Below are 14172 nucleotides of genomic sequence, written 5' to 3'. Positions count from 1 at the left end.
GCTGCCAACTACAGTATTACCAGTCCAACTTATGAATCTGACAGCCTGAGTACTTGGATTGACTATATAAAAATGTTTAGGTCAAGCACCAAACAATCCATGCAGCAACTGTACCTCAACTGACTAAGGTATTTTGCCAAATCTGACAATTCTGATAAAAACTCTAACTCGTGCTCTGTTCAATTACAAAAATTAATCATTTTATTTCTACAATAAAGTGGCAGCTGAAAATTATCCAATTTTGCCCAACTATGATCAATATTTGCAAAATCTAAGGGCTTTTCGCAGACATCAACAGACCTATTCTTCCAACATTTTCCCCCAATTTTCTAGTAGCATGGGAACTCTGGGTATTTACTGTTTGCTCTAGACGATTTTTCAAAATCATTTTTATATGCCTGTCTAAACAAGAGTATATTATATTATACATATGTTAACATTTGCTTGTCTGGTCTATAACTATTTAATGGCTGGAGTTGCATGCAACTCTGTTCACGTACATATCATAACTAAACTGTGTCATGGACCATGGCCATACTCTCTGCCTTAAGGTCAAGGTCAAGACAAGGAAATAAACTCCGGCATTTGTATCTTTGTCCAAAGTACAATTTTTGAACTAGTGAAAATATCTGAATGAAACTTTATTCAATTATATATCATGCAAAGACAGGGTGTTACATACCACAGCCACACTCCATGCCATTGGTGAAGGTTTCAACAAAGGGAAAATTTAAGTCAAGACTTGTATCTTTGACAAGAGTTAAACTTTATAAGTAATGAAGATACTTTACTTAAACCTGAATCATTATAAATCATGACTAGACATTATGTCACACAGCATTGTCACAAACACCTGATGTCACAACAAAGAGAAATATAAACATGTGACTCTATCCACAAATTGATATAACTTTTAAACCGACAAAGATATTTTAATGAAACTTCAGCCATTTATATTTCTTGCCTTGACACTATTGCCTAGACACTCATACCCTATTCTTCAAGGTCAAGATCACAACAAGGGTTAATGCAAACATGTGGCAGGTTTTCTTATCATGGCTGTAATTTTTTAATCCTTACAGATATTATGATCTAACTTTATCTAAGTTCATCCCTTGTCATCCAGTATTAAAGACCCAAGCTCAAAGGTTATGAGGTGCTAAAGCATCTCCTCTGGCTAAGTCTAAGACTCATAATCTGAGGGTTGCTGGTTTAATACCCATCTATGCCAGCTGGGGTTGACTGGCTCAATGACTCCTTGGGAAAGGCACTAGGTCCCATTTTCACGGTGTGCCTTTAATGTGTAAAAGGTACTATTAAACCAAACAAAAACAGAATCAAAGGTCAAGGTTATGAGTATGAAGAAGGTCATGAGACAGGCATATGATACAACACTTTTCTTCATTCAGGTACTGTTTAAAAAACAGGTATATCATCGATCTAAGATTTTCCTCATTTTGGGGATAATATTTGGTATAAACAGACTGATCAAGAGCCAAAATTAATTTAAGTTCCAGCAAGCCAGAGGCAACCTTCTTCATGGCCTTGCCTTCACATCTGGAACAAAACAAAATCCAACATGAAATTCTGTTTGTATCCCATGGTTACAACTATCCATATGAAAGTGGGAGGAAAAGGCTTTAATACAATGAAGTTTAACATTTTATCACATGCTAAACTGTGTGTCTGCAGTTATTTATAATAAAGATAATAAAGGTTATAGTTGCATAAAGTGACATTAGTACTGTCTCTTTTTATGAAATACATTTTCACTTGTCAAACAAAATTGCCTCAACAGCAGAGCTTGCTGGTATGAATGGAAGGTACAATGGAAGAATCAAGCCACGGTTATGATATAAGTGACTTTTGTTCACATGTAGTTTGGTTGGTTTTGGGCACATTATTTGGCTACATCATTCTGATGAAACAGAAGCTAATGACTCTCCCCAATAAGATTCAATGAAGCAGCAAACTCAGCTGACCTAGACAGGTACTGAACCCATGACCCTTAGATTATGAGTTCAATGCTCTACCCACTGAGCTACCATGTCTCCTGTACTGCATATTTAGGACACAACTCTGGATCTGTATCATTCAGCCTAAAGGGATCAGTTATTTATGATGAGTTCTTTTTGCTGACATATTTAGGACACAACTCTGGATCTGTATCATTCAGCCTAAAGGGATCAGTTATTTATGATGAGTTCTTTTTGCTGACATATTTAGGACACAACTCTGGATCTGTATCATTCAGCCTAAAGGGATCAGTTATTTATGATGAGTTCTTTTTGCTGACAAACATACTTTCTTTCCATATGTCAAAAATGGGTGTTCATATTTAACCAGAGATGTGCAATAGCAAAGTTTTGTTTCAGTGGAGAACCACACTGCCTATCATAGATTAGTAGTCAACTTGGACTGTTTATATGTAACAAGGTCAAATTGAATGACATTATTGGAGTACAAAAGACTTGTACATTAAGGTCTTTAATAGTTGACATCAGACAATGTGAAATAGAAAGTTACACATGAGAATGTAAGGTACACTTGGTTGTGGAGTGGTATGGAAGGTTGGGTATTGCAGGTGGTTGTGGTTTGGTAGAATAAGTAGGGTATAGGAGGTGGTGGTGTGGAAGGGAAGATAAGGTATAAGAGATGGTTGTGTTTTAGGGAAGGCAGGGTACAATAGGTGGTTGTGTTTTAGGAAAGACAGGGTACAGGAGGTAGTGGTGTGGTAGGGGTATGGAAAATTGTTCTTCAACTTCATCTAAGTTTTAGCTTGAATTGACTGCTCAACAAATCCTAATTACATGTACACAATGTACCCTTATCAAATAATGCTGAAAGGTCATGTCTGAGCAATGGGGGAAATCTGGGGGAAAAACACTGCTAATGAGATATCATATATCTGTGCCTGACCAGAGATCAAACACAAGAAAGCTGATGTCCAAAGCTAGCATGTTGCCTCTGTGCTGTGGTCCATAAAAGTGGACCTTATTCAGACAGACCTGTGTTCCATAACTTCAGCCTCCATTTTGATAAGAGCATTTGCCATGGCTTGGTAACATTTCTGTATCAACATTCGTGCCACCTGCTGCAGATTCACTGTGAACAAGTAGAATGTACGAGATGGAGCATGATCAGGGGTCTTGGAAATTTCCTAAAATGAAACAGTTTTAAAATAAAGGATTAAAGAAATGGGACTGTACAACAGTGAGGCATAACTTGTGAATGAATTAATTATCCTCATCCAGCAAGCAACAAGCTTTATAATGGCTATGTTTATACTGAATGTTAAATTCAATGGCTGCCAAGTGTTTATACTACTTAATGATATTGCAATGCATTATTACTAGATTAAATTTTAGTGTGACATACAAAATGAATGATGTTAGGGCACTGAAAAATGTAAATACAATGTGAAATAAGATAAAAGATTAAAATATTCAAAAGTTTTGGAAAATTTGAGCAGGGAAAATAATTTACAGCAATTATACTCAAAAAAAAGCTTTTGACCTAAATTATCAACTTCTGCAGCTTTAATGAAAAGATGACAGTCAAATATTTAACCATTCTAGAAAGTGTTACATTCATTGTAGTTGGAGACACATACAGTGATGGATACAAATCTCTGAGCAAACATTCTGTACAGTATCTCCTTTGCCTCTTTGGCTGGCACCATGGCAAGGTCTTCAATCTGTAAAAAGATGAACATACTAAAACTTTAATAATTTTATGAGATAATGCCATAACAAAAATTCCTACCGAATTGTCTTCACTCTGCCATTCTGGCAAACTCAAAAAGGTTTCTTTATATTGTTGCTACAAAAAGCATACCATTTCTAAGGAAACCATCCACAAAACTATTTTGATACAAAGTATGTGCTGAAAACATCTCTACCAAGTGTGATCAAACATGTTAGAGATGTTGACAATACATTTTCAAACAGCTTGCTAAGGAAGCCTCACCTGAACAGAATGTTAACAGAGCATGTTCTGAAATATATTTCAAGACAGTTTGATAAAAACTGGCTCAGCCATTCTAGAAAAGTAGTAGAAAATAGATTGATTGATATGGAAACCACATTGCTAGGACAGCCAATTAAAATTTTTGATATACCATGTCTCCGAATCCTTACTAACAAAGTTTGGTATAATTTGGCAACATGGTTTTCAATTAGTTTAAATAGCAATGTGCACTAATGAAACAAAATAAAATGCATGCTGGATGCAGGGCCATAAGGCCAGGTGGGCCAAAAGCACTCTAAGCAAAATGTATGGTCCCCCAGGCCCTCACCTTCGTTAATCACGGTTACAATAACCCTATCACCATGGCAGATCAAACAGCTATATTGGTGCTTTGTCCTAGCGACATCTATTGGATTTCATGTGTTGCCTCCCTTAGTATGTAATTCCAACTAACTAATAGTGTGGTGCATTGTACATCGGCCGAAAACATGGGTGGCAATTGACCTAGCAAGGATGCTTTGTAAATTTAACATCCAAAGTATGACTATTTAGCAGATGGAAAAAATTACATGTCTATTTGAGTGAAAGATATTTGTGCCAACATGGACTGGCACTGGAAAAGTGCTTATTTATCAGTCCATTCAATCTCTGTGCTCCCCTTGTCTCTATCACATAGGAATGGTGTTCAAATCTGAAGAGCTTAATTTTGATGGATGCAGTGGCTTGAAATGCAGAGACCAGAAGCTCAGAAATATCAGCTCGATTTGCCATGGTGTAGCTAGGGTTATCGGAACCTTGGCTAGCGAAGATGTCAGGCTCTTTCGGTTTTCAAAGTTCCACTGTACATTTAAACCTGTAAATCTGGACACTTAAGGTACCCCACTTTTGTCAAATCAACAGTTACTACACAGAATGAAATGATATAATTATAATATTACAACATCATCAATGTGAAGTCACTTCTTATCTAGGTGTATTATGGGCTCTGAATTCAGAGAGAGACAGGATAAAATGATGTGGTTGTGAATTCTGTCTCATTAAATAATCACAGTAATCCTGTTTAAGAAAATGATAAAGTCAATGACATTTATATGAGACCTGGCAAATATTTAGTGATTTATAACCTGACATAAATCGGGGTATTTTTTTGCTGGGTAAACCAATGTGATCTTCAGCCAGACCAAAAATTTTATGAAATTATAGCTACTCACTTAGCCATTATCTTTAAAGAAAATGATAAAGTCAATGACATTTATATGAGACCTGGCAAATATTTAGTGATTTATAACCTGACATGAATCAGGTGTTTTTTGCTGGGTAAACCAATGTGATCTTCAGCCAGACCAAAAATTTTATGAAATTATAGCTACTCACTTAGCCATTATCTTAAGGACATAGTGACAGTGTCCTTTTTCGTTTCTTTCCTTTGTATTTGGGGATGCATATTTAATGACAGCATAAGAAAACAATCACATCTATACATTTTATTGGCGAATTTGAATTTCTTGAACCCTTAGCTATACAAAAATATAATTTTTTAAGAAAGAAACTATTTTTAGTAAATTATGTTTCTCCAAGATTACTTACTTGACCACATTAATGTTAGGGATATCAGCATGCTACCAGCCTAATCCAGCACTTCTAAAAAAGATGAAAATTCATATTTTCTATTTGGACAGGGCAATAACTCTTGTCCATTACTTCCCTTTGTCACCTTCAGTTGTCACTAGCTTTTAAACGGAGTGATTTACCGTTGAGGATGCTCAAATGGCAGGCGGATCGGATGGTTTTCAAGTAAAGTAATTGGATTAGTATTCTTGGAGAAACATAATTTACTGCCTTCTCCTTCGAATACATTTCAGTGCACACTGACATTAGGAGAATAGGTTGGTGCTGCTGTTGTGCTTTTAACATCATTTTTCAGCACATGATAGCCAGTATAGTTGGTGGAGGAAGGACCCAGGAACACACACACACACACACACACACACACAGAGTAAGAACCACTGACCCATGGCAAGCTACTGGCAGCCTTTCTCACATACCCACATATGCCAAGTCCATTACAAATTCATGAAAATATTGGGTATAATCCTATAAAGGAATCACTAATACCCAATACTAATTTCTGGTTGGATGGCTAAATCTCACATTAATATTGGGATAGATTTGTGAAAGGTGATTTATACAATGTTGACTGTATGACAGTGAAGCATAAAAACTGGTAAGGATGAGAGTTGTTGCATTTTGCCAACATAATACAGACAGAAAAGATTTGTTTAGTCTTTTCAGTAGGACTGGATTTCGGAGGTAGGAAGCTTATATCCATAATGCTTATGTGACCGGAGAATGTATTCAATGGAGAAAATTAAATGCTCCAACATTCAAAGCAATGCTAGAGAGAGATTTGCTGCAGTGAAATTAAAAATGATAGAAGAAAGAAAAAAAGGAGTAATAACTCCTTCAAAACTGGATCTGAAAAGAAACCTTTAAAATGCACAGCTACATGTGATAAACAATGCACTTAACAAATGGCATCTAATTATGTGTGAGGGCTGCAGAGCTTTGGTGGTTACAAGAAGTGCAATTGAATGGACAGACAGAAGGACAGAAAAGAAGATTAACCGTAGGACTCCGGCATCTTGATGTGGGGCATCATGTGACTATTTTGGTATTTATCTACTTTATTTCTAAAACTCTGAAGAGGTAATCATAATTATTTAAAAGCAATGACTCCTTATAGTTAAAGAATTATGCATAATAGAAAGAATTTCACAGCAGTCCATATTGTCTAAGATTACTGCAGAATGATAAAAAATAAACTTTACACAAGAGTAAAAAAAGAAAGCAAAACCTGAAACTAAGAAAGTAATTTTAAATGCAACTTTCTGGGGGACAAGGTCAAATTGGCAATATAAATATCTGTTATACATTTCAGTGCATGGAAAAAGTCAACAATGATCTATATCTTTTAAAATCAAAAGCAATATTCTATTGATCATGTTCATGGTTAAATAGATTTTCAAACCTGTTTTTGCTCCAAATGTTTCCTCAGCAAAAGCACTCGAAATATTCTTAGACTCTTAGAACCAAACCTAAAATGAAAAAGGAAATGTCTTTGCAAATTACGTGTCTTTGAGAATACTTATCCAATCATATCCCTCCCCCTCCCTCCGTGACCACCCGTATCCTAGATGTATACCAGTTTAAAGATGAAGCAAACTTACAACTGGATGATCACATTAATAGAATAACAGTAATGTAAGTATAAATAGTTATGTGATCAAGTAAGTATTCTCAGAGAAACAATTTACTTTAAAAAAATTCATTTCTTCTTTAAATACATTACCCAATGTTATGAACATTAAATCTGCACTGTTACTTTTTATATATAAATTTCATTATATGCTATGGAGAATTTATATTGGACTTGACCTTGTCCAAAATCAAGCTCATTTTCTACTTGACCTGAATCATTGATTTTTTTTAAATAATTTGTGAACATCTAATACATACCAAATAGTTTCCAATGAGTATGGGTTAATTATCAGTATTATTATCTTCACCTGAGTCAAGGACACTGTGTTCACCACATTTTATATTCTAATTGTAAGATTTTATTTTGTAAACATTAGCAACCTTCTAGAAGGTTGTTTCCCATTATGCAATAGTTTTCTTAAGAAAATTTTAATTCTGACCTGAGGTCAAGTAGAGGACTATATAATCTTGTTTTTCTAAAAATTACTCATTCATGCTATAAGATCTTGAGGCAGAATTAGTTGCATTATTGTTTCCAGTGCTTCATTTGGACTGGATTTATTTATTCAAAGTATTTATTCAACAGAAATACAAAGTGCCCATCAAAAATAACATTCTTATATATAGACTTGAATTTATAGTGAAATTTCAAATACAGATGTTTGATTGTATTACTGTGATCCAACAAAAGAATGTTGGCACATCACAACCACATTGACCTTCACAGGCACATCAACACTTCCAGCATTGGATTTATTTTTGAATATCATTAAAGTTTATTCAGAACTTTAAGCATTAGGACTTGTGTGTGAAATTCTAGGATTATCTGAGATTTATTTTGTAATACATAAGTTCTTTTTACATTGTTTACTTTGTAGTCTAGGGAATAAATTGATGAATTTTACAAAGCTTATTGCTTCTCACTCTTTTCTATTATTTATAAGACCATAGGATTGTAATACAGATCAGATTAACATCAGAATTGGTAAGAGGAAGAGAAAATGCATGAGTATTAAACCTCAACCCAAGTCACCCTGATGGAGTACAATGACTGTTCTACTGAAAGGATGAACTTCTCCTAAAATGAAGGCAGCAGAATGAAAACTGCATATAGTTTGGTTCCACAGGCAGTGCATGTAGTTCACTCACACTTAAACTCATGATTTCAGGAAGCAAGTTTTGTATGGTAACAGATTCATAGGACTGAAGGCAGGAGCTCAAATATAGACAAGTTTAGCCACATCAAGACCTATGAGAGGCTTCACTTGGGGAACAAGATAAACATGTGGGACTTGGATAGGCTGAAATTAGATACAAGTTGGAAAAATGCTTTTTTTAAGCCAATATCACCTCCTCCATGTCTGAATGTGTCTGAAATGATGGAACAGTATCCCTTGATCTTGATAGGGGCTAACTCTGTCCTCAAATAGGAAAAGGAAACAGGAAAGAAGGAGAGAAGATAGGAAAGAAGCTAGCCAAGTGTGGATGGAAGTAAAGAGTGGTGTGACATCATTAATGTGATATCAGTCTATGAAAATGAGTCACTTCCTATCATATGCCTTCATATTGGGTCTTCTAGCTGTCAAAATCTTCTCCACGACGTAAGTATGAAATTCCTTTTTACATAAGTCATCCCAAATATGTATGGAACACCACTAACCTTTTCTGCTTCAGCAGCATTGGGCTCAAAATGATTAAGCTGGATACATGTCAATAAGACCATGCGGACCATTGACCCAGAATTTGCTCAATGGAGAGGGGCAATCAGAGCTATTTTGCAAGCTTCAAGCCTCATCTTCTGGACCAGTTTTAATATCTAATCCACTCACGCGAAGGCTCTGTCCCAAATTCCATCCCAGCTGATCGACTGGGCATTGATGGCCTATGACTCTGTACAAGAATGGAAAGACGAAAGTGGGCAGTTTGTTGTTTCATTACAAATAGGTCTAGCATCAGTCGGGCTCATAAAGTGCATAAGAAGCAATAGATATCACAACAGTCAGTATGTTCAGCCTGCTTGGTATGTGTTGGACTTTGATGCATTTATAGTATTGGGCACACCAACGGAGTACCTCCCACACCAAAATCCAGAGCTTGGATGGTTTTCGTTTCCCCTTGTTTGAAGAGGTAGTCTGCCACGACTGAGTTGTCTAACATTAATAAAACTGTCTTCCCAAGCGTGTGCTCCTTCGAAGCATGAAAGGTCTGGAGAAGCTTTCATTTCCAACCTATTAAAGTGAAAAGCCTTCTCTTGCCACTGACTGTCCAGAAGCATAGTAGCAAGTATGTGCTCCTACACAACAAACAGGCAGCTGTATAGATTTTAACTTCTAGCTTGGCAGGGAGGGGGCTTCCAAAGGTAATCTCACTGCTAGCTGACTTAGTCTCTTGCCAAAGAAGCAAGAAAAGTTTGATTTTGGTTAATATCACAAAACGTATTGATCAGAAGGTGCATGTAAAGCCATGGGCCATTACTGTGTGAATAGGTATGTGTAAATATGCATTGGACAGATCAAGACTGACTACTTATTTGTCATGCCATACCAGCAACCAAACAGACCTTGCCATCTAAATTTTAAATTCAGGGCACCAATGAACTGATTGAGCCACCTCAAGTCTACTATTGGTCTATATTTCTCACTGGGCTGAAAAAACTACAATAGCAACTTGGAGTCTGGTGCCCAGACTAACTCTAATGCCTGCTTTACAAGCAAATGCCTATCTCCTTAACATGTTCATCTTTATGGGAACACTTTTGCATTTTTGCCATGAAGGGGGATGATTAAAGCAGAGGAAGCTGAATGAATGAGATCCAGAGCACCAATGAAACAACCTGAGTCACCCAACTGTTTGTTGGAAACAGGTTGATCCAAGTATGGGGAAACATAAGGAGTATGGAAATCATCAGATGGTCACTGTTGGATGAAAGGGACTGCAAGTCATTGTTGGTTGGTGTGAGGCATAGGGGAGAAAACAACATGGTTATCACCACCACCACAACAAAAGTTAGGGCATATGGCTGCCTGTAATTCATCGGTCTGCTAAGTACCCCTGCAGTATTTTGTTGATAGTCATCCAATCTCTAAAACAACCAATGACAAAGCCATGACGTGGTAAGGACATGCAAGAGAATCTAAAGTGTACTCCAGTGCCTCCTTTTCTCTCACCTCCTCAATACAGTCTGAACAAAAGGGGGCAACTAAAAGGCAGAGAGTGCAGGGTAGCCACATGGTGTGGTTTGAGAAGTAAAAATGCAACAATCTACTTTTTTTTAAATCAAGGTTGCAGGAAGCCATCAAAGTGTTTGCCATCTTGTGATCAGATCCCCTGCTGACTACCTTGACTGTAAGGCACACTAATTCTCAAGTGTTGCTTCTTGCCTTCACAGCTAGAAGAAAGATCACTAGAATTGCTAGGTCAAGTAGGGAGGAAACTGACAGTGTTCCTCACCAGCTATGATGTAGCATGAAACACTTGTCTGCCAAACTAATGAAGTGGCAAGTAGATGTGTTCATGGCAATACTTTTTTTATTTACACTAGACACATACAGAGGTAAGCATCAGAAGTTACTGAGAACTGATTCAACATAAAAAATCCCTTGAATTACCAGGATCACAAATTGTATCCAAGAGACACCTGGTAATTTTGCTGATCTTTGCTAATTGTGGCAAAATTCGGAAAACAGCAGTTCATTTTATTCATCAACATCTACTAATTTCCAGAGATTGAGGCATTCATATGGCGGCACAATTCCATACATTTCTTCTATTTTCACCTTAAAGCTGAATTCTGACCATTCCATAGTTGGATCAGAATTGTTCAGGAAAGTCGGTGACATCCTTCTTGTCAACCACAGAGCTCTTGTTCCATTCCTACACATCCAGCATCCAAGCATAAAGCATGGCAGTGAAGATCCTATGTTATCACCATACACAGTGAAGGCCCTACCTACTGGATAAATTACCTGAGCTGACAGTGTCATACCTAGTACAGAGCATGATCTGGCTGAAGGATGTTGGTCCAGGATGGCTGCTTAATTGCTGGATCAGAAGCACAAACTGTGAGGCCAATCTGCCATGTTGTGATGGTATGATCTGTCTGGTTGGTAGACAGTTAATGCTGTTGAAACTGTTTGACAGTCTGAAATGACAGAATTGGACCTGCCACACCCATACACTGTTGAACTTGCAGTCCGACAGTCTGAAATGATAGAATTAGACCTGCCACACCCACACACTGTTGAACTTGCAGTCTGACAGTCCGAAATGATAGAATTAGACCTGCCACACCAATACACTGTTGAACTTGCAGTCTGACAGTCCGAAATGATAGAATTAGACCTGCCACACCCATATACTGGTAAGCTGGATGGCTGGACTAGTTGACTGAATGCTGGGATAATGTATGCTCTCTGGTACATGATTTTTGGTCTAGGTGGTCTGTGAAATGTCAGACTGAAATCTTGCATGCCCAGTTGTCACAGCAATAAGGCCATGCAATGGTGGGTGCACAGACTTATGCCCAGTGGGCTGCCAAAAAGGGGTAAAATCCCCAATATCATTAAAATTACTCTTTGACAACCTTGAGGACAGGGCTTCTTGTCTGACACATAGCATCCATGATTCCAACAATGTGTGGAATTGCTCGCCATCGCTTTAAAGGTGTTGAAAGTGATCGTCACCATCTGTACAGTTCTGGGAACTTTGCCTGGGGTTGGGGACAGCATTTATATCTCCCCCATAATGATCACCAAATTCAGATAAACACTCGATACATGATGATTTAGAACTTGCCCTCTTTTCTAGGCCCTTTTAGACCATACGTCTTTAACCCATGATACACACATGCTGTGGATGTGATAATGAACATTCGGTACACACAATACACTTCTCAAGATTATTTCCTATGACTCTGAAGCACTTGCATTTCTGAAATGATAGAGACAAAACAAGGACATGCAACAAATGTAAAGATAAATTCAATTGGGCAAATTCACATTATCAGGACATACAAAGATGCATAATAAACCCAAGTTTAACAGTGTACATTCTGAATATAATGGTTAAATGACATGCAGCTCTTACAGAACAATATCACTGGGACAATAATAAATTGTAGAAACATGAATTCACTGAACACAACACAAATGGCATATCAAACTTTTTACTTGCTAAACCACTGAAATTATTAGCTGGAAGGTCTAAACACATGAAAAATTCCACTAGATTTTGGAGGCATTGTCAACAGTATTTTAGCAAAAGCTAAACTGCTAAATATTCAGGATTTGTGTGGGCACAGCAGGGGCAGGGGTGGGGGTCTTTTGATTAGTCAGATTCTGGACAATTTGATCATCAGATATGAAGACAGCTTCATCAACAATTAAAATGATCCCATGACCTTTTATTATTTCCTGCCTTGTTCAAAATGGCTAAAGAACATGTGGCACAAGGCTATTAAGTATAAAAAAGAAGAACAAAGTATGGCCACTGTCAAGGACTGAACTTATGTCTACTGATTCAAGGCCAGAGTTGAGGTATACAGTGGAAGAGCAATGCAAGGACACTTACTAACCAAACCCAGTTATCCTTGACCTTTCTGGATGTGGTCAAGAGTTGGGTTTGTTTTAATGTTGTAGTGTGTTAATAATTTATGTCCTTTTGTCTATTTCATCTAGACTGCAGAAACTTTCCCACCCTATTTCAAAATAGTGGGATTGCTAGTAGCGTATTTTGGAAGTCCTATAACTTTTCTTGCCGCTTCAGGCTGTAGTTTTTCCAGTTTTTCTGAATTGATCAATGAACATCAATGCCAGACTACACTGGCATCTTCCAAGATGGTCCTGATTTAAGTTATTTATAGATCAGTCAAGTGATATTTGCACATGCCTACAAAAACAGACAAATCAGATTTAATTCCCAATGGCAACATCTATAATTCCTGTATATCTTCCTATTACAGCTGGAAACAGAAATTATAAATTGAAATTATTAATTAAAATAAAGTTAAACTTTCAAAATGGAGCATACCAGTCAACAGCTTCCAATACTCTGGAACTCTGCTCTGGAATAGTATTCCAGCTGAGATTAGAAATGCCCACTCTATTTCCTTCTTCCAAACCCAATATATCCAGTGGCTTCAGAGATGCAGCTTAAATAAATGAATTCCTTTGTATGAGGGCCTCAAGGTAGATTAGTTTTTAGCTAATTGTGTTACCCTCTTTAAATAAGGTCATTATTATTATTATTATAGCTAACAGAATATAATAAAACATTTCATTATTTTTATGCTGAAAGCCAAACTATGAATACTACTACTAGCCATACAAATTTTAAAAAATAACTTTAAAGAATAAATACTATGATTTACCTGGTGATTAAAGTTACACTAATGAAACCTCATTCCCAGGACACAAAAATTGCATAGAAATGCTCCAGCTAGATTTAATTATATGGCTTTTTTTCTGTATATGCAATAGTGTCTGGACTATCCTTCTTCCTCCATACACAGGTCACAAAAGTAGTTCTTTAAACACACTTATATCAATTTTTTTCAGAATTAATACTGATATTGAATTTTTGCCTGTTTTGCAACAAAAAAGTAATATTCATAAAAAATTTCAGCAGCATCAGGTCCAATGTTACAAATAAATGTCCACACAATATAAATGAACATTTGCATGATGAAATACCCTCCTCCTCATCCATACAAAGAAACATGTCCATAATACACTGATGCCCCTGATGCAAATGAAAGGTACAGTTTTTAGGTCAAAATGGGTGCCATAACTCTGTAAAATATTTGTTGAAATCAAACTTGCCCTGGGCTCTCTTAATGTAAGGTTTCATACCAGATTTGATTTCTATCCATGAAGTCCTTCCTGAATGGAAAAGAAATTTGTGACAAATGTGATATGACATGATGGGATGGAACAGACCAGACAGACA

At 36.8% G+C, this 14172-nt stretch overlaps 1 protein-coding gene across 1 annotated transcript in view; it reads right to left on the bottom strand.

Moving 5' to 3' along the window:
• Positions 1 to 14172, bottom strand: part of LOC149801789 (DNA-directed RNA polymerase III subunit RPC3-like) — a 78962-nt gene that overhangs the window by 2431 nt on the left and 62359 nt on the right. Inside the window, exons 10-12 of the mRNA XM_089956137.1 lie at positions 6998 to 7064; positions 3614 to 3697; positions 3009 to 3160 (exon numbers count right to left, since the gene is read on the bottom strand). Of these exons, the coding sequence (XP_089812263.1) occupies positions 3009 to 3160; positions 3614 to 3697; positions 6998 to 7064 (303 nt within the window). The remainder of the gene's footprint in view (positions 1 to 3008; positions 3161 to 3613; positions 3698 to 6997; positions 7065 to 14172) is intronic.

Source organism: Sinohyriopsis cumingii, chromosome 4, assembly GCF_028554795.1.
Source record: "Sinohyriopsis cumingii isolate HCF-2022 chromosome 4, ASM2855479v2, whole genome shotgun sequence".
NCBI classification, from domain to species: Eukaryota; Metazoa; Mollusca; class Bivalvia; order Unionida; family Unionidae; genus Sinohyriopsis; species Sinohyriopsis cumingii.
Note: the sequence above shows the minus strand (reverse complement) of the source record. Positions and strands in the feature narration are given on the sequence as shown.